The 22,989-nt window shown below is 35.2% G+C and overlaps 1 protein-coding gene across 44 annotated transcripts in view; it reads right to left on the bottom strand.

Moving 5' to 3' along the window:
• mef2aa (myocyte enhancer factor 2aa) overlaps nucleotides 1-22,989 on the bottom strand; it is a 169,736-nt gene that overhangs the window by 34,138 nt on the left and 112,609 nt on the right. For 15 of the 44 annotated variants that reach the window (XM_087291540.1, XM_087291546.1, XM_087291557.1 and 12 more), the window contains 2 exons: nucleotides 13,949-14,083; nucleotides 11,023-11,242 (listed from right to left, as the gene is read on the bottom strand). In XM_087291540.1, coding sequence (XP_087147666.1) covers nucleotides 11,023-11,242; nucleotides 13,949-14,083 — 355 coding nt within the window. 44 annotated transcript variants of the gene reach the window in all.

The raw sequence follows: 22,989 nt of genomic DNA, 5'->3' as shown, positions 1-22,989 counted from the left end.
CAATATTATCTCCCGCTGTGTACATTCAATCAAGTGAGCCTCGGACACTTAGCACTCAGTAAGCGCATGTGTATGTGTGTGTGGTGTAGTTGGCGAAAAGATGGTTAAATACCACCTGTCTCTGCCTCTCACCGCCATAAAGCTTATGACAGGTTGCCTGGTCATTGTGCAGTCAACAGTCTTAGAGGGATGTCATGATCCGAATGCTTGCAGGGTTCTGCTGGGTCAGGCATTTAGCAGGCTTACGCCAGCCGTATAAGGACTGCCACAGTACCAGGAAAACAGATGCACCTGTCAATAGGGGGAAGGAAACTCGAGGGGGCCGGGAGGGAAGGCAGGGATGGAGGCAGGGGGTCGAGGACTTAAAGGAAATACAGAGTTTATTTACCTGCCTGTCTGAATCAGCTGCTGGAATATGGTTAACTATTTCAGACCCACAGACAAATAGGAAGGTCTTACTGAGCTCCAGTTAATCTGCACCTGCCTAATGTGCCTTGTTTACTTTTAAATACTCCATGATTTTTATGGAAGTTTGTTCTTAAAAATACAGTTCACCAAAAATGAAAATTTACAGTTAACATACGCTCAGGCCATTGAATATGTAGGTGACTTTATTGTTTAGATGTTTTATTCAGTAACATATTAAAGAAGAACATTTTAGCTTAATCTGAGGTATAATGCAAGTCAATGGTCACCCGTTTTTGAGATAAAAGAATAAACTTATACAAAAGTCAAGTTCAAATCAATCCCTGTGGCTTCAGATGATACACTAAGGTCCAACGAAGCTTGTTTTTAAGTCACTTACATCTTTAAGTCCCTTTCATTTTGGGAAAAAAATATGTTTAAAATACCTTATCAGTGGTAAAGTTAGCAAATATTTTGGTTCTGGTTACAGAGCTGGAAGCAGCATTTACAGTACATGAATATAAAAATAACTTGATGAAAATAAACTTTATTTAATTTTTAAAATAAGGACAAAAAACAGTAGTTAAGAAAGCATTCAAAAATCACGTCAATGTGCGAAGAGTGATGAGACACCCTGTTTTTTGTTTTTTTTCCTTCTCCTGGAGGAGTCTCATGACTACATTTTTTATGATGAAATCATAATACATCTAACCTAACATTCCTTCAGTGCTGAGCGATAGTAGTAGGCTTCTGTCATACAAAAATAGCTTAATCAATTGGTATTGAGTGATCATCAAATCTTTTGAAGAACAATCCAATCACATTTTGACAAGGTTTGGTTTGTAGTTAATAATAATAATAATTCCTTACATTTATTTAGCACTTTTCTGGACACTCAAAGCACTTTTACACATTTTTGGGGGCAATCTCCTCATTCGTCACCAGTGTGCAGCATCCACCTGGATGATGCGACGGCAGCCATATTGTGCCAGACCACACACCAGCTGATTGGTGGAGAGGAGACAGAGTGATTAAATATAATATAATATGGGGATGGTTAGGAGGCCATGATGCATACATTTGACAAGGATGCTGGGGTTAACCCCTACTCTTTTCGAAGGACATCCTGGGATTTTTAACGACCACAGAAAGTAGAAATGAACCAGCAATTATTTCCTCATTAAAAAGAAGATGATTCCACAAGGCCATGACATAATGGCTCGCACATGCTCTGTAGCTTCTACTACAGATTAAATTACTATTGACTAACGCTACCATTGCAAGATATTATCACATGACAGAAGCCTACTACCACCACTCAGCAATGAAAATTACCAGATACTAATAAGAGATTTAAAATATGGGACTGCTCTAGGAAAGACTGGACATCTGGTCACCCTACCACACCTCCGTGATTGTATGCTTTCTTCACAGCTATTTCCTCACAGCGAACTATTTTTTTGTGGGAAACAACAAAGTTCATTGATAGAACAACTGCTCAGGTATTTAAACATATTTTTAGTCTAATTAAAAGTCTTGCGAAATTAAAATAAAATCTTTTTGTAGATGCTAGTATCAGTCTGTTCGTTTTAGGGATAAAATTTGCATTTAGAAAATATAAAACTGATATAAATATCTAAAGCTTGTAGTTTGTAATTTCCGCCTATATGGATCAACGGATTTTCACATTACCTCATACTTTAGTTTCTCAACAAATCTTGACTAATCAAATGCACTTAAGCATCTGACATGCCCCGCCCCTTCAGGATGCTTCTTATTTGATGCGCTTGAGCTCAATCACTCTCAATAGCAGAGCAGTGATAAAAACAAAACACTTTTGGTTATTTTTCCCACCCTCTCTTCGTTTTTCAGTTGAGATAACGTCAAACATTGAATAAAAAAAAATAAATTACATTTCAAAGCCCTTCACAACTTAAAAAAACAGAACTTTGTTGCATCTTAAAAGTAAACATGGAATAGTAGGCTTGTCACAATACATAATCGGAAGTCAAATATTAAGCCAAACTATATCCATAAGGATAATTTTCTACATTTCCCATGAAAATAATAATAATAATAATAAGAATAATAAGAATAATAATATGGTAAGATGAATGTGAGCATAAACAAGAGCATGAATCTCAAGACTTGTTGTTCCAGCAGTCATGTTCTTGTGCTCGGCTGCTTTGTAATGTTGAAAAAGTAGCCCTGGTCCACTGGTGACATAGACAGAGCGGCCCACTGGAGAATGGAGGCAACCCTTGTATTTGTAACTGTCAGGACGAAACAGTTGGACACATGACCTTGTGTGCGTCCTTGGTGACTTGACAGTGTGTGTACACACGAGCAGCAGGGCAGAGACGCTCACAGCTGCCGCCATTTTCCATCATCACATGACTGTTTACACCCGCTCTATCAAACGCCCGAGCCCACAGCTCAGCACTGGCACAACTTAGCGCTCCTCCATCTGGGTGGAAATATTCGGCTCAGAGGCCCGTGACACAACCTCGGAGGTTTTCTGTGAATGATAATTGTAATATGCTAATACTTTTTTCATGAGAAGCCATAGAAAAACCCTTGATAATTTCCTTCTGATGTCCTCATAAAGGGCAGAGTCACTTCAACATCCATCACTGGCTCATAACGCTTTGGCCTAGATTTCCAAATATCAAGAGAGAGAAGGGGGTGGTGTGCTCTACTGTAACATGCCAGTTATACTCTAAGTAGAAGAGAAGTGACTGAGGGAGACCCGCTTATCTGATTGCAGGGGTAAAGACGCTGCTGCTCCTTTAAGATGAAGAAAGAGGGCGACATACTGTGTACAGTACTGAGAAAAAGTGTTGGGCTACTAGTATTTTCATAAAAAAAAAATAAAAAAAAAAAATTCCAAAAGTAAGTTATTTCTTTCTTTTGGTGTAATAGAAATATTAGATTATGTTTCCTAGCATTATTTTTGCTATTAAGCTGTTTTTGTGTCTGACAGCAACCAGGGCTCCATACAGAGATCCAATCTCACTATTGTCCAGACCGCCTTGGAAAACGAAGAAATGTAACAAAACCGATACTAAGTAAATCTAGAAGATCTGGGGAACATCTCCAAGACAATTCTCTAAGAAACTTACCTACTGTAAGTGTATCTATAGTAGATCTTTAAATGAACAGAAAGTAATTTAAACACTTGGGAGTAGGGCTGGGCCGATAAACAATATTATATTGAATCGAAAATAAAGTTTATATCAATAACAAGCTCTGGATTTTTTTTTTTTACTATATATTGACCTAAGAATTAATCACATAGCAGAAATGTGCAACAATGGGAATCTAAAAGTTTGTTGTTTTGGCCACCAAAAATGTGTCAGCCTAAAATATGTTATGCCATTTAATAGGCCCTCTAATTTTTGTGGCTTCAGTCATTGCTGGGATACTCTTTTAAATCTGGATGCATTAACAACTTATATTAAAATATATATTGTTATCGTTCAATATAGAAAATATTTATCAATATTGCATTTTTGATATTTTGTCCTGCCCTACTTGGGAGTATTACTAATCCTAAAATGTATTTTAATTAAAAATACATTTAAAAAAAGAAACATCTAACTTCATTTATAGATCTTTAAAATAAACAAGAAGTACTTGAGCACTAATTGATGTACTTGAGAACTATAATTAAGCAAAAAAACTCAAAATTATCTTATACGTCTTCAAAATAAACAGGTAGTTACTGTATACAAGTAAAAATATTCTTTTTTTTTTGTAGACACTGTAATATTAGAGCAAAGACACTCATTTGAATTTCTATGATACACCTGGCGTACAAAAGCCGTTTTAATTGAGTAAAATAAAATAAACTTAAATTAAATTAAAATAAGATATTTTTAATTAAATAAAATAAAATATGAACTAAAAAAGTAAATAAATAAAATAAAATAAGAAATACAATAAAATTGAATAAAATTAAATATAACAGAAAATATATCAAATTAACTAAAATATGAAATAAAAAAATATATAAAATATAAAACAAAATACAATATGAAATAAAATAAAATAAAATATGAAATAGATTAGAATAAAAGAAAATATCTAAATTAGAATTTAATAAAATAAAACTTAAAAAAATAAATGATAAATTATAAGAAAAATAAAACAAAACAAATAAAACAAAATAAATGATAAAATAAAATAAAATAAAATAAAATAAAATAAAATAAAATAAAATAAAATAAAATAAAATAAAATAAAATAAAATAAAAATAAAATAAAATAATAAAATAAAATAAAATAAAATAAAATAATTCATTCATTTTCTTTTCGGCTTAGTTCCTTTATTAATTTGGGGTCACCACAACGGAATGAACCGCTTCTGTGAGGCGACAGCACTACTTACTGCGCCACCATAAAATGAAATAAAATAAAATAAAATAAAATAAAATAAAATAAAATAAAATAAAATAAAATAAAATAAAATAAAATAAAATAAAATAAAATTAAATAAAATAAAATACAAAAAAATTAAATACTCTCATGTTCTCCCCATGTTCGCATGGGTTTCCTCCAGGTGCTCCAGTTTCCCCGACAGTCCAAAGGCATGCATTATAGTTTAAGTGAATAAACCAAATTGGCCATAGTGTATGTGTGTGAATGAGTGTGTTTGTACGGATGTTTTCCACTACTGGGTTGCAGCTGGAAGGGCATCTGCTGTATAAAACATATGCTGGATAAGTTGGCAGTTCATTCCGCTGCGACGACCCCTGATAAGTAAGGGACTAAGCCAAAGGCAAATGAATGAGTTAAAACTCTTGATTTAATTTAGTTAAGAAAAGTTAGTTGGTAAATATGTTTTATGAAAGACATTGTTTTAAAGCATCCTCACACAAATGCCAAATACATTGTTCAGTACTAGTTTTACGGGTAGGTTTCCTGAAATGTCTTTAAGATGTTTCACAGTTCATCAAGATTCGGTCTTTGTTCAGTTATTGATCATTGATCGTCTAGATCACAGGTGTCAAACTCAGTTCCAAAAGGGCCCCAGCTCTGCACAGTTTAGTTCCAACCCTAATTAAACACACCTGATCAAACTAATTGAGTCCTTCAGGCTTGTTTGAAACCTACAGGTAAGTGTGTTGGAGCAGGGTTGGAACTAAACTGTGCAGAGCTTCGGCCCTCCAGGACTTGAGTTTGGCATACTTGGTCTAGATTATCACAAAAAAATAGCGCAAAAAAAAAAAAGTATATTTGGAAATGCAAACTGATATTTTTATAAAGAACCGCTACACCAAAAAAGAGAGTCAACTGACTTCTGACCATTTATTGTCATTTTTGGTGGAAATTCTAGTGGCCTAAGATTTGTACACAGCACTGCACATCCTGAGAAATATATCTTCACTTACAGATCAGCCATATCACTCATAAAAAACAGGAGTCAAATCCAAAAACCCCTGCAAAGCGAAGCATCTATTGACACAGGCACTGATGCCGTCACCCCAGAGGACCTACCCGCGGGGCTGGAGTCGACACCGCTCGGCACTGTGAGCTCGGTGAGGGTACGCAGCATGTCACCTAATGAGATGCACAAAATGAGATGATTAACCATCTGCATCTTTTTATCTCCGAGTGTGTGGGTACATGTGTGTGACAGGCCAGCCTTCACACGCAGCGTTCCGCTCCCCTTAGCGTGTCAAACACATTTCAATGTTGCTGAATTTTAAAGAGTCAAACTGTTAACCTGCTAAAGCAAGAATCACTATTGCTCACACTCTGGATATTAAACAAATCACTTAATTCTAAGTATTCAAATTTGGTGTGAATTATAATGCACGCTGTTTGTGCTACAGACCAAAATGATCTCTCAAATTTTTTTCTGAAACTACAAATAAAAACTGATATTTAGGATATTTACAGTACATGTGTACTTTTAGAGATTATTTAACATATCTTCAATGTAACAATGTGATTTCATGTACAAATGTTTCCTCTGACAAGAAGTTATGATGGCAAACTTTTATTATTTTTATTATGTTTTTAAATGATAGAGAAGAGATTGTTCTGCAAAAAATGTTTTAAAAATTATGAATAAAAGTTTAAAATATATGTATATATATATATATATATATATATATATATATATATATATATATATATATATATATATATATATAGTCTGTTGGTATTACTTATAGTACTTAAAGCACCGTTACATATGGTATTTAGATGCATTTTTCGTGAATCTGATCACAAGTACTGTAGATGGCACTATATTGGTGTAAATGTGGTCTAAAATGCTTTGAGCTTTTCCACTTTCAACCATTTTCAAAAGTAGTCAAAAGGGCATTGGTTCAGGGGGCATTTGTTGAGCTTTTGTAGTATATGCAGTCTGTCTACTGACCTAACATGTGAGCCTTTTGGGACATGTTGTGAGAAAGTGCACCAAAACAAGGCATTCAAACTTCTTACAAAACACACAGTTAACTATCAAGGGCATAGCTGCCATCACAACTTTAGCAACAGCATAACAACCATTTAGAACACCTTAGAAACTGCAGAGCAAAGCCTTACCAACTATCCACAACTCCCTAATATCATGGAGGCAGCTTCTATACCATTCTTATTTTTTATTACTAGTGATTTTTAATCATCCAACATTTTCTGTGCTGTATACATAATTAAATACTGTTCAAATGTTAGGTGTCCGTAATAATAAATTTAATATAAATAAATGAATGTATGTATATATGTATATATATATATATATATATATATATATATATATATATATATATATATATATATATATATATATATATATATATATATATATATATATTCTGCAATATCAGCACTCATACAGCCTCCTCACATAGTGACAGCAGATGAATTAACTCACTACAGTTTGACAAATATTGTAGCTGTTGTACAACAATGTACTTTTGAGGCTGTTTTGTCTAGAATGTAGTTGTTTTGATTGTAACTATGCAGTTTATTTATAAAGATAGTGCTTTTTTTATATTTATAATTATTTAGATCCAGTGCGTCGGCATCCATCAGCCTGTCATATTGAGCTGAGCAAAGACAGATGAAATTGTCCATTCACAAGATGGCGACAGAGATCACATAATAAGCCCTTAGAGAAGGAAAAACTCAAAGCTATTTCAATTGATTATTGCGATATCCCGATTGCAACAAAGAAATACTGGGAAACCTCCGTAGACTGATGGCATTTCATGCTGTTCAGCTTTATAATCTTTAATTGTGATTAAAATCACCTGTTTAATCATCACTTCAGACATTACGCTAGAGAATCATTCAAATAGCTCTGAAGTGACATTTGTGAACCGGCAACTGTTTATGGTATTCTGAAATCAGCTGCAGATGTGAATGAATGGCGGAAGAAAGTAGTTCCTCATACAAAAGGATTCTTAGATTCTCCGTGTTTGACTTTCTTTTTATATACTCGATTATGCCTTTAAATTGCTTTATATTGATATCACTGTATATTGTCACTGGTGGGACACTAAGGCACTCGCCTGTGGAAACGTGCCAGCACACGCCGCCTACCATATATATATATATATATATATATATATATATATATATATATATATATATATATATATATATATATATATATATATATATATATATATATATATATATTTAATTATATAGATATATAATTAAATAATATATGATTCAACTATGAATTGTCACCTCACAGCAAGAAGGTTGCTGGTTTGAGCCTCGGCTGGGTCAGTTGGCATTTCTGTGTGGAGTTTGCATGTTCTCCCTGCATTCGCGTAGGTTTTCTCCAGGTTCTCCAAATGTCTTTATATAATACAAAAAGTTTTTATATTTGTAAAAAAAATCAAAATGCAAAAAAAAGAGAAATATGCTGAAAAATCATGTCAAAAAATGGGAAAAAGTGGTATGTTGTTCACTGTAAAAACTAGTAAATTTTCTTTATCACACAATTTAATCAAAGTTAAAGACAAACAAACAGATTGTCTAGGCTGAAACTGATCAACAACGACACTGAAATATTATTATTATTTTATATATATTTAAAACTGCAACAAAAGTCAATATGCAGTAAAGTATTCAGTGTTGGCTTTTGGCCAAGTTTTCTGTAGTTTTTACTTTCAATTTTGCCTCAAAGATGTTCAAAGGAAGAAAAACCTCCACAGAAACTAACAAACTATAACTTGCTGAAAGTAAACAAAAAATGTGATTATCCAAAAATCTGCATCCCAAAGTCAGTTACACAAGATAATCTCAATCAAATTTTGCCATAATGATTTCAAGCCGCATTTGTACTGTCGAGCAAAGCCTCCAGAGAGCATGTGCTGGCCTGTGGAGGGAGAGTGTTGTTTGGGTATTGCTGAGGTCAGTAATGGGTGTTGTTGGAACATCAAACATGATTTTGCAGCAATGCAACGTGTAGCAGTGCTTTTGCACTCTACTACGATCATGCCTCCCTCCTACATAGCAACAGAGATAAAAGGATGACTAATGTGTCCAGTGCAGAAAAACATGCATTTAACACTTGTGTCATAACTTGAAGACGTAAAAGGCACACAAGGGCCACATGCAAAACAGCTATTTATGGATTCCCAGGTTGCAAGGTTCCTCATCAAGGATTAGAATCCATCGTTTTCATCTACTGTCGCAAGAGAAAATTTATGAAATGCATTTACATGTACCAACAGTCGTTCTGTGTTCTATTTATCAGCGTGTCTGTCTGCCTGTCTCCCATTATTCACACTAGGGCTGGTGTGGCCCAGTCACAGAGCCCACTGCTGTCAGACCAGCTTAAAGATCAGATGGTATTAAAGCCTGCTGTCGTCATGGAGACCACTTCCAGGAGACTACTAATTGATCTCACTTCCGCTCCACTCGTGCTTGTGCTGAGAAGGTGTGAAACACAAAGCATAACAAGAAACATATAGATGTCTGCGCATAGCAGCTGGGAAACAACATTACAGCCCCATTATTACAGATCGCTCAATGTGAGAAGTAGAAAAACAACATCTGTGTTGAATTTTCAAAGCAAAGCAATAAGACGGAAAACACATCTCTTTATATATAAGCCATTTCAAAACCTAGAATCCCATGACAGTGCAGATCCTGCCCCACTTTTGCTTTGAAAACTAGGGCTGAACGATTAATTGCATTAGCAGTAATACTGCAAAAACACACATTTTAAAACGCAAATGGCACATTACACGCAAGAGTCAATCAATCTGAAGAGAAAATATCAGGGGCCGGACATTTCTATTAATGTTAGGATGAGATTTGCTTTGTTCTTGTTCTTTTGCTTTTGAACTTTAATTGATAATGCCGCCATCTAGTGGTAGTGTGTGATGCTCTCCTGAATTCACAGTATACTCATTACATGGCCAAATTATTGCTAAAATTTGCTGATATTTAACGTCCGCATATAAAAGCTTTGCATAAATTGTCAAACTGTTTGATTTGAGAGGTTGTTCGCATATTGTGTCTTTTGTATGCTCATCGTTATCTCAAACGGAAACGCACTGCATCCTCGTGAAAATGTTCAAGAACACAGTTGCGATGTGCATGCGTCATTTTTTTGAAACCATCTGAACTTTTCAGAATGCCGCAAACGTACCACACATCACGTGACAACAACCAACCAATCAGCTTCACACTATTGTATGAATTATTTACATTTCAGTAATTACAGAGGACTAATTACCTGAAACAAATGCAGAGCACTCAAACATTACGCTGCTTTTTATTACTCTTCTTATTTCCGAATCTTATACCAGAATTGTAATTCTGTGTTCACACCAGACTTGCCATGTGCAGATAAATCACGATATTTGTATGAAAAAATTGCGATATTCACTCGCATAAATAGACGCGTAAACAATTTAAGTTTACTCCTTTTATTCACGCCTTAAATTCACTTCACAATTGATGTAGACTTGCGTCAAGGACAGGGCTTCTGTCTGTCCAGTGACTCTAGTTTCATTACTAAATGACTAACATGGATTTTATTGAGAGAATAGCTGTAATTATGTTCCTTAGGAAGACAAAAAAAAAACTATATTCAATCGGCGACATAATCTGAGTGCACTAGATACTTTCAAAGGTGCACCCTGCTCTGTGAGTTCCTCAACTCCTCCAGAAACTATACCTGGATCTGTCTGCAAGAGGATTTCGCAGTGGGACACCAACAGCAGGCACTATGTCATAATCACTCCCCAACTCGAGTGTTTCGCGCGAAACGAACGATACACATATTAAGTGCGTTAACTGTCTATGCATTGACTTAACATGTAACTCACTCGCAATTGACACTTCATCCACATCTGATGTGAGCGCAGCATAACTGTCAGTTGTGGTTTCTCTGAAAGTGCAGCTGATAGCTGCTTAGCAATGACAGACACCATGGCAGTGCAAGCTCAGAAGCATGTTGAAATTGACGAAGGAAGTTGACATGCCACACATTTTCCACATGGTTTTAGATGCAGTGTTTGAATGGCCCTTAATTGTGTAAACTGCATTACTGGTTAAATAGTATCACAATGCGATCATTTTCTAAAATGGTTCAGTCCTTGTGGGAGGAATGAATGTTGAGGAAGTCGCACTCACCTGTGCTGCCTGTGCTGGGGGGTCTCTGTGGGGGCACTACGCTTCTGTGCATTGAACCTTGAGGTGGAGACAGCATGGCACCGTCACTCAGAGAGGCAGCGGCGGCGGCCGACAGGCTCTGGCTGCTCAGAGAAGCCCCAGGGTTGTAGGACATGGCGTTGGGGTTCGTCACTGGCACAGCCACATGCATGGAGAAGTTTTGCGGGGGCAAGGCCGTCGGCTGGAAGAGAATCACACACAAATATGGCTTCATGTGGGAGGCATCTAAGACTCTTTAAGCTGACATTTCATCTAAAAATCCCAGCATCAAAATTGACATTCACACAGATAACTGAAGCATAACATGAAACGCTACGATTAGAAAACGGTGGTGCAGCGCTCAAATTCATTTAGCCTGGATATTCAGGTAGAGCGGCCCGTAATGGTGAGCTGCACATATCTTCAGGCCTCTACCAGGAGTGAAAGATGACCCCTGAGCATTGGTGCTTTTATCAGACAATGGAGGAAAACAGGAGATAGATTGCCGGGTGGAAAAAATGTAATCTCAGGAGGGAGATCTCTGGATCACCTTGGGCTGTCCAAGAAAGCCCGGCGTAAAGTGAGAAATACTCTTGGAAAACAATTCTCCTATTGGGAGTCATTTTCACTGTGCTCGGAACACCAATTTTGACCCAGGTTCAATACATAAAACAACATCTTGAGATGAGATTTATTACAAAGGCATGCAAATTTGGGAAACATCCTGAAATAGCTCTGCGGGTCAAGTATGGCTATAGCCAGCACTGCACTCGGCTGCTTTTACAGAACAAAACAAATAAAACACACAAAGACATTTTTGGTTTAAAATTCAGTGTAAATAGGAGGGAAAAACAGGTGAAATAACCATAAGTAGTAAATCAATATGCAGTGCATTGCTGACTAACCATAGCGTTATCCAGAGTGAGCATGAGCAGGGACAATGTGAGGTCACTCCATTCACTTAATAGTGCAGCGAGCCAGTTAGTGAGAATATTAGTGTGTTAATGACACAAAGAACTCGAGGTTTGTTCATGTTCATTCAGTGCATTGAAAACAATAGTCTGGTACCCACTATGGGTGCAGAATGTTATGGTCACCACCCAATAAGATCACTATTGTCTCAATTTTAAAAAAAAATGCTTGCAGAAAAAAAAATCATGATTAGAAACCCCCAGATTTATTTGTTGCTAGCTTGAACTTGAAAATTGTTCAGCAATTTGATTGTGCTGGGATTCTGGGCTCTGGCAGGACTGAAGAAATTGTCCAGGGAGATGAACAATACAAATTCAGGTGTTGCCTCCCACCAGAAAGACTGAGACTAAAAGAAATCAGTTTAAATGAGCGGAGGAAAAAATAGGCAGGATGGTCTCTCCATCTTTATACAGTGGCAAATCTTCTCCATCACGAGACCTGGACAGAGAGCGGCACTGAGAGAAAAGATTCAATTTCCAGATCTGTTGGGGAGAGTGCTGGGAAGAACACATCAATTACCTCAACCAATGAATCTGTCAGTACTCTAGCTAGGTGGACATTGAGGCACTTCCCCTGAAAGAAATATTACATCACGCTTAGACTACAGCTAATTGTGGTTTATTTACATTATTTATTTATTTATTGAATAAAGCTGGATCCAAAATATCACAAATCTTTTGAATGCGCAAAATTGGCTAATAAACAAAAGATAGTGTAGTACGTACAGTTAAGGAATTATTAGCCCCCTTTTTAATTTTTTTTCTTTTTTAAATATTTCCCAAATGATGTTTAACAGAGCAAGGAAATTTTCACAGTATGTCTGATAATATTTTTTTCGGTAACACTTTATAATAACTACACACTATGAACCATTTATTAAGCATTAGCAAATAATGAATTCATTCTCTATTAAGCATTAAATCCACATTAATAGACATTAGTAAGCAGTTTATAACTGCAGCTACAAATGCTTAATAAGTCACTAACAAAGTATAAAAGTACAACTAATAAGCACATTATAAATGTGGTTATAAGTCAATAATACAATAGCTGCAGTTATAAACTGCTTACTAATGTCCATTAATGTGGAGTTAATGCTTAACAAATAATGAATTTACTATTTGCTCATGCTTAATAAATGGTTCATAGTGTGTAGTTATTATAAAGTGTTAGCGTTTTTTTTCTTCTGGAGAAAGCTTCATTTGTTTTGTTCTGGCTAGAATAAAAGCAGATTCTATATATATATATATATATATATATATATATATATATATATATATATATATATATATATATATATATATATATATATATTTTTTTTTTTTTTTTTTTAGGTCAAAATTATTATTTTTTCTGATAATCTACAGAACAAACCATCATTATACAATAACTTGCCTAATTACCCTAACCTGCCTAGTAACCTAAGCCTTTAAGCCTTTAAATATTTAAGCTTTATAGAAGTGTCTTGAAAAATATCAAGTAAAATATTATGTACTGTCTATCATGGCAAGAATAAAATAAATCAGTTATTAAACTGCTTAAAACCTTCTCTCTGTTAAACACAAATAGATAAAAAAAAAAACTGAAATAAACAGTGGGGCTAAAAATTCAGGGGGGCTAATAATTCTGACATTAACTGTATGTTTAAACTACAAAATCTCAACCAATAAAAAGTGCCTCTTATTTTGGCTCAAAAAAGGGGGAGGTTAAATAATTCCAAACAATGTGATCTTATTAGTGTGAGTGAAAAAGGCTGCAAATTAATGAGAAAAAGTGCACTTCCAATGGAAAAAAAATCAAAAACTAAGAGTATGCTTTAAAAACAAAAAGTCTGTTGACTGTTGACAGAGGTTGCAGGGTGAGGCAATGAAAAAAGGGGGGAAGGGGGAGTATCCTTTCTGCCACAAAGCCAAGCAAAAACATTTCATTTACTTACGATTTTATGATTTCGCATCATATTATCAAACTCTTCATTAATTTTTTTATATTTTTCTTCTGTGTGAGGGGTGAGGACATATGAGGCGTCAGGATCCGGGCTATCACAGCCTCTGTGTTCTTTCTTGTTAAGCGCCTGTAGTAAACATCAACATAAAAAGAGGGATCAACACAAAAAGGCAGGGAGGAAGCAGTACTTACACCACAGCGCTTGTACATTAAATCACTCTCTTCGTTTAGTTTGCCGAAACGGTCGTCCATGAGGGGACTGTGACCGAAACAGTCATCTGGATCGGGACTGGGACAGTCATTATGGCCTTTGTTTCTTAATTTCTGAAAATGAAATTGGAAAATTCACACATTCATAGACACATGTAAACCCTACCACATCTGTAAACCGTTGGGTCAATTTATACAGTGAAAGCAATTGAATGTTTAGCAAAAAAATATGATAAAAGATCAGAACGTTTAGATAAAATGCATAATTCACAGAACTGAATAAACTCGTACATTTACTGAACTCTGCTACCATTGCATTCTGCTTAGTGAACACAGAAGAGCTGCGATCAGGATGTTGAAATTACACTGGTAACAGTTCAATGGATAATTTGGCAAATACATTAGGAGCTAATACGCTGATGGTTGCACCATGCCTATTGCATTAGCCCCCGGGGAGGAAATTGAATTGTCACTCCTTATCCTTTCCCTTAAAAACATTAGGTTGGGAAAAAAACCGACTCGTCTTTTCTCTCTCTTTCTCTTTCTCTCTCTCTCTCACTCCTCTTTGCTCTCATTCTTAGGAACATACATCTCCCTCAGCATGTGTGTGTTGCGATGCATATTTCATTATCGTTCAGTTATCATAAGCCACCCAGCTGGAAGACACACACACATAAGAGGATCCCACAGTGCATTGCTTTAGAAGCTCTCTCGCTGTAATTCAGCACACCTGCCACTCACAGAAGCCTATCAAAGTAAAAGCAATGTACAAATTGAACGGATTATCATATCCGGTCACTAACATTTATTTAAGTGTGGTGAAGACTGATTATTTTAAGAGCAAAGTGCAAAAGGGCACAGCATCTGCTATAATAATAGCCATTTTACCCAATGGGATCTGAGGCTTTTTAGTAGTTTTTAATAAAGTCTGTATTTGTTTTGTCAGTGGAGGGTTGTTATGTTGTGTTAAGGCCTGCAAAATGTGTTTTAAGATTTATCTGTTCATAGCTGGTCTTTAAAATATTGTAGAGCATAAAATGCATCATCACAATAAACATTTAATCATATTATTAAGTATTATTGCCTTAAAAGGGCACCTGTTTACAACATGTAAAATAGGTCGCTGATGAGTGTGTATGTAAAGTTTCAGCTTAAAATACATCACAAATAATGTTTTATTGTTTTTTTTTTAACCGACCATTTTAGATTTAGATCCTAGTTGTGATATTTTGGTGACTATCAAAAGAGGGCGGAGCTACAAATGCCTATGTGTCAGCATAGTGGGGGACTCTAAAACAAGACTAACGTCCTATGCTAATGATAGAGAGATTGTCATTAATAAGCAGAACTTTCCACCACTGAAGACATGTACAAATGTCAGCCAAAGTGTTTCTGAAGTGTTTTAATGAAGTATGATAATAAAAAATGCATTGTTTACCATTAGAAGCTGGTTAATAGAAAACTGTGTTTTAAAAAAGTGATTTTTGCATAATAGATCAGCTTTAAAAGTATTTAAAGTATAGTACACCCCAAAATGTCAACTTAGCCAATATTTACTCACACTTTTTAAAAACACATTGTAAACTAGTATAACATTGATATCCATGACAGGAAAAAAAATACTATGGATGTCAATGGCCTCCTTGTTTCCAACATTCTTCAGAATATCTTATTTTGTGTCCAATAGAAGAAAGAAACTGTGTGTAAACGATGACAGAATTTTTATTGCTAGAACTATACCTTATTTATTTTCCTTATTTTGCAAAAGCACACACAAAAAAGTAGACACCTAACAGATTCAAATGACCAAAATCAACAGAGTGTGTCTTAGTGTCTTCGGCAATGATAAGTTAGGCCAGACAGAATCTCCGGACATTTTTTTCTATTTATGCAAATAAATTTGTAAAAAATCTGTGGATTTTTGCATCATTATTTTTGGGAATATCGTAACTAAAAACTGAATATATGAAATAAAAATGAAATACATTTTAAATTTTTATTTAATGTTTACAATGCAAATCCAATTAGATCCACTTCTTTGGTAAACAAAGCAAGTCTATAATACTGTATATTATTTCAACTAATAGACAGAAAATATTACTTTACAAACTGTATTGTAAATAAATCAAATGAACACTTTTATATTAGTTGATTTTATTACTGAAATTATATAAACGAATAAATATAAATTTACACAAGTAAAAAATACACCCAATGATGGGCTAAAAATCTGTGTAAATCTGCAGATTTCTGTGTGCACAGATTCAGTGTGGGCCTACTGATAAGAAAAAAAGATGCTGGTCACAGTAGCCTCACCAGGGCCCTCAGATAATAGAGGAACATTTATTATAGCCTCTTTAAATTTTATATGAAAAACAATGATGATAATAAAATATATCATGATAATAAAATATATATGCCATGCCATGCATCATGTCACTAAAGCTAAAGCTTACATTGAAAATATATACTGATGATTACTTTTCAATCTAACATGCTTCACTAACTTTTATTTATTTATTTATTTTTGCTTGTTCAACCTATCTAATTAAAATGAGCTGAAACAACAATTCTTGAGATTTCATAGGGACAACTTAATTTTTTATGTTCAATCCACATAAATTTGTTAAAAGTTAACTTAATCAATTTATGCTGGGTCAAAATTAATTAATTATGTGTAACCCTGCATTTTTTATAGTGTTTGTTGGAATTACAGTATGACTTTACCTTCCATAATGCATAAATGAGTGTTTTATGTCTCAAACTTTCCCCAACCCATCAGCCCACTTCCATTATCAAAATGACAGTGAAGCCTGCCATGTTTGGAAAAGGAGAAATCTTCATTTGATGTCCTGGTCTGTTTCTTACAACATGGATCTCCTGTAACAAAACTGCCTCGGGTTGGTTTGGCAGCAAAGGTCACATGTTCTTTCAGATGAAAAAGTCATGTTTTGAAGGAAGTGAAGCAAAGTGCATATACACTAACAAGCCCCTTAGTCTTTATATCTATTGCGTAGTGGGTACAGTGTATGTACATGTGTGGGTGTGTGGGTGTGTGTGTGTGTGTGTGTGTGAGACTGCTATAGGAGTGCAGCTGCTGTCCTCTAGTACTTCTGTGAGTGCAGTGTTAGATCTTTGTTGATCTTTATCTACCTTACAACACGTGCAGACAAGCTATGTGCTGTGAACAAGAATGTATAAATGCACATCTATACTTGAACACGTTCTGTAATGTCAAAGCAAAACACAAAATACAAGTGGTGTTCTGCTTACAGATACTGATATATGGTTTTCTGGGACCATCTGTTACCAGAAAGCAATTTAGTGTGGGGCCGAAGGTGGCTCTCACTCTCTTTTTTTCTGAGCAACGCCTTCCTGGGTCATTTCCTGTTTACAGGGCCCTATGTGGCTCTCTGAAACACTGTGTTTACCAGTGAAACTATGCACTTTCTCCCCCAGAGTGCCACAGATTCCATCAGGACCTGCAAATTATAGTCCCAACCTGCTCATTATGTGGCAAGCGCTGTGGCTGGAGCTGGGCAGCGAGGTCTGTGTGAGCAGGGCAGGGCCGCTGACTTCCACAGTAACCCAGGGGACACACCCGTCCACTGGGGCCTGAGTCGGCAAGGGAGGCGTCCCTGTGGAAACCGTGGCCTGCCAGACTGGCCTCCTCATGGGCACACAGTGTTGATGAGCATAACAACATTGCCAAACAAAGAATGTGATGGGACGATGTTTTATAGGCTTTAATCAGAGAAGATGTAATATTGAATTCTGTGTGGTTGAAAATGAGGCTGTGAAGGAAAGACTTGCACTGTTTACAATGACACACGCTGAAATTGATCTTAAATCAATGTATTTTTTTAAACAGCTACTTTTAAAAGTGTTTCAAATTAGTTTTTGTCTACACAAAGTTTTTTTTTTTGGGGGGAGGGTTTTGTTCAATTTTGTCCAACTGACATGGATTGAAAACAAGAGGCTGAGCGATATGACAAAAACTACTCTGACAACACAATATAGCTACTCATACTACTTTATGTTATATTTGTTAATAAAGTAACTAAAATACATTTCAAACAATAGAATATCATACAAATGTAGTATAGAAAAGATACTTAATGTACTGAGAAATATAGAAACTGAATGTAAAAAAAAACTCTTATTATTTGAACAATAAGAAATCACACAATAAGACACCTTTCTTTTTGTTCAAAGGCAGCTTTCTTTATTGTATGTGGCAGTAAGCACTTATACTGCATCAGAATCTTTTTTTCTGGCTTACTATGCATAATAATAACTTTTTTGACATCACACAGATCAGACGATGACTCTAAAGTGTCAGTGGCTTTAATTAATACATTGGTATGTATATATTTGCAAACTAATAAAGAAACGACATTGTTTAGTAAAACTTTACATTAATACATCGTGTCAAACCACCCAGACACTTCACATTGTCTTTGCAGTAGTGCTGGAAGACACAATTGGTTTAGTTATCTTATCAGTTCAAACATGACCAGTATTCTGAAGTATAGCTGAAGTATTGATTGAATCATGTCAATATACACTATATAGGGCTATTAATAACATGCACAAACAGTTAAAGTTTGTTAATTTAAAAATTAAATTTTGAAAATCACAAAAGCTTTTATTAATCATAGGGGATTCTTTTTCCTCTTTTAACACCTATATGGAATATGTGGAAGGACTTGTAATTTGTCAGTAACCTGGGTCAAGTGCTTTTGGTAAACTGTATGCCATTACAAAATTGACGCTTTTAAGGTATCTTTATATCTTTAAAATATGAACATTTATTTTACCCCAGTATATTCAATTAAGCTTCTGCACTAGCCTGCTAATCCTGACGGGCGCATGCGTGTAAACGACTCTTCATCTCGTTTTACTCTTGAGCAACTAAATGAATGCTGAAGTCTATTTAACTGATTATATTATATCATATATTTAATTACATTACAACATTGATGCTTTTAAAGGAACCGTGTAAAAAATTTTAAAAAGTCACATTAACCATTCACTGGAAGATTATTTTTTGTATGGGAAAAAACACTAGCTCTGCGTATACCCTAATGTATTAAAATTTTAGTCTTAATCCAACACAATCTCAAGGAAATTCGTAACTTTTTGATTTAGTGATTTTGATTTGGTTATTTCGTTTACACAATTTAGTATGATTTCCTCATCAACCAATGATGATTGGGTATAGGGGTGGAGTTGGGTTCAACGGCTCCTTTTCAAAGTTGTACACTTTCGTACAATTGAACTCGTACAAATTTGCACAAATTAGCCAAGAAACTGATAAAACATAAAATAGTTACGTTTCCTTGTGAGATAAAGTTGTCATAATCTGATTACAAGTCACAATTGTTTTATTAAATGAAGTTAATAACTAATAAAGTTTCTTTTTATGTTTTAAACAAATAATACATTTACTTTAATAATAAAAAAAAGTTTTTAATCTATTAACTACATATCTGTCCATTACAGTTTTCAGTTCCTGTATTAAAAACTATTTTGCACAACACTGAGTGTAGGTGAAGATTTATTGTGCTCCAAATAAATCAATCATTATGACATAAGCCAAAAAGACCTGTATGATTACATTAGTACAGTCTTTTGTCTCAAAAGAGTTAACATTTGCACATTCCCAGACTGCACAATGCCCCCAACCGGTTATTGTCCCATACCTAATTACAAGAGCATAAGATATATATTTTAATACATCAACAGAAAAATAACGTTAAATCTGTTTGTTTTAACACCAATAATTTAACAGTTACCGTGTATTTATTTTTAAATTGTAATTTGTTTTATTAGTTAAAAAATATATTCACTGTAATGATAAAACAACTGTAAAAAAGTCAGTTTTTTTCCCCCACTTCTGATATTAATTCCATTAACTACATATCACAGTTTTCATTTCCTGTCCAAAAAAAGCTAAATTTTGCACAACACTGAGTAAGGTTTATCGTGCACCAAATTAATCAATCAACATGGCATAAGCCAAAAAGCAGCAGCGCGATTACATTAGTATAGTCTTTTGTCTCACAAAAGAGTTAACATTTGCACATTCCCAGACTGCGCCATGCCCCCAAGCGCTTAAAAGTCTGAAGGACCGGGATGGCACGCTGGTAAGTCCTTCTTAAATGGCTTGGCATGTTTTGGGTGCCCCACAGACACCGCCTGCAGCTCTAGTAAATGGATCACTAAATCAGCACATGTCCAAACAGGTGTCCCCTCTCCCCCAACACCTGTCAGCCACTTCACCTCATGATGCAGCCAATCAGAGACCTCTCTGTGTCGACATGGCTATAGAAGGGCACGTTATGAGTTGCGATTAAAATCAGTCACTGCTACATTACAGCAGAAAATAAGATGCTGCCAACGAACGGTGCAAGGGAATCCATTAAATACAAGCACAGATGGGGCACGAGGTTGATCACGGGTTTGATTAAACCTGATCATTTGCATTCTTAATTACACCTTTAAGTGTAAGGCTGCCGTGATCTCTCATCAACAGGCCAAAGTGGCGACTGCTTGCATCATCTTTCCAACCTTTGCACATAACAAAAGTTTGTAAAGACAATACCAATGATGGATGTCTCCAATTTTCACAAGCACTTCTAGGTAATGAAGATGCGCTTTGAACACCCAAAAAAATAATTTTCTTCATTTAATGAAATAATACTGTCTAATATGTTACGTTTTGTCAGGGAAATGAAGTGTTAGTGTGTATTATTGGAGATAGCTGCCTCATTCAGTGTGTGTGTGTGTGTGTGTGTGTGTGTGTGTATTTGTGAGACTGGATTGTGAGTGTGTGAAAGTGGGAGAGTGGGCAGTGCTGGCGTAAGCGGTTCTGGAGAGGGAGCTGAAAACTCATATTGTGTAATCTGTTCAGCATGTCCCGAATGGCTCAGTGACAGGACAGTGGGACAGCTGCCAATATTCGTGCCAATATTCACTTTTTTTTTAATAGAATGTTCGCCAGACCTGTATTGATAAAACTTTTGGCAGTCCACACATAAAATATGAGACTGACGTAAAGCCAGTACGGCATAACAGCGTAGAGACGTACATTTGTGTGTGTGTGTGTGTGTGTGTGTGTGTGTGTGTGTGTGTGTGTGTGTGTGTGTTTGAGATAAAAGGAGATCTGAATAGCGAAAGAGAGGGAAAGAGACCCTTAGAAACCCGACAGTTTAAAAAAGTTTTTGTTTTCCCTCTTCACACAACTTTGCTGTCTCAGACACTCTCTGAACATCCACACTGGAAAGATTACTGGAAAGAGAAATGCTGTGAAACACATTCAACAACTTGGATGAGAAGGTAGAACTGGACTTAAGTTTAAAGTTGAAAAAGACACAGAGAATGTTCATCACCAAAATGAAGTCAGTGGTTTTACAGCTTTAAAATGTTCCAATTTATAGACCATTTTGAGAAATGTAAACAAAACGATGGTCCCAACATATTTCCTGTTTTACATTTTTTAATTTCTATAGCTTCCGAGAATCCAGAAAGAGCCACATATTGATAAATAATGCTATGATAGCTGTTTTGAAATTAAGTTAATGATTAAATTGCCTCTTGTTAAGAAATAGTTTGATAACAAGCAGGAAATGTTCATGGGCCAATGGCATGACCACAATGAAATGGTCTATATGGTTTAAACCAAAGATGCCCAAAGCAAGGCACACAAGCCTAAGTTGGCCCATTGTAACCTTTGAATTGGCCAACCATCCCAACTTAGAGGATATTGAGTATGATGGAGAGGGTTGAGACCAATGCACTCAACACTTAATTAAACATTTTTTTTGTTAGTATGAGATCCCTTTCATCGCTGCTTGCAACTTCAATTTGTTAGTTTTATTGCTGAGCTACAAAAAGCAAACTGGAATTAAACGTTTCAATTAAATGTTGTAAATAAATCAGATTTTTAAAAATATAAATACTGTCATCTAACAGATAAAGGACTATGCTAAGACATCGGCAAGCAAATCAAGGCAAAAACTAGTGTAATTCTGTTATAAATTAGATTGTTTTGTTTTTACTCTAATACGTTCATTATAAAATGTTTTAAATAATTAATGTATTAGTTAATATAAAACAATATTTTCTAGTCTTTTGTAAATATTATTATATAAATTAGAGATTTACCCATGGCAACTATATTTACCTTCAGCCCACTAGCCTCAAACAAGTTTGGTTTTTGGCCCTTCATAAGAAGAAGTTTGGGCACCCCTGGTTTAAACCACACATTAGCATTTACAGTATCTCCTTTATAACACTTAACATTTGTTTTTGTTTTTTTGCTGTTGTTGTTCTCCAGTTATGTACAGTATAGTTTTAGGTTACATTTAATGTCATTAAATGAATGTTTATTGAATTATTAACATTACTGTCAAGTGTTATCATGACGTTGTGTATTAGCTTCGTGAATAAATTTGCACCACATATTAGTATGTATTTTCTAAGCCTGTGTAAAAGCAGTTTGTGTCTAGGCTTATTTCATCACATGACTTTCTTGTCACCACCTGTTTTTACCTGTTTTTATATATATATATATATATATATATATATATATATATATATATATATATATATATATATATATAGCAGTGCAATATGGCTGTATTTCAGCACTGGTAGGAGGCGTGCCGAGTGCCTTAGTGCTCCCACCAGTGCCGATATACAGCCATATTGCACTGCTACAAGTGTGATACTGCGTTTATACAACAGTTTGAAGACATAATTGTGTATACAAAAAACAAAATCAAACATGGAGAGTCTCAAAAACCCTTTTGTATGAGG

Source organism: Danio rerio, chromosome 18 (genome assembly GCF_052040795.2).
Source record: "Danio rerio strain M-AB ecotype USA chromosome 18, GRCz13ab, whole genome shotgun sequence".
In the NCBI taxonomy this organism is placed as follows: Eukaryota; Metazoa; Chordata; class Actinopteri; order Cypriniformes; family Danionidae; genus Danio; species Danio rerio.
This window is presented reverse-complemented; position numbering and strand designations above follow the sequence as displayed.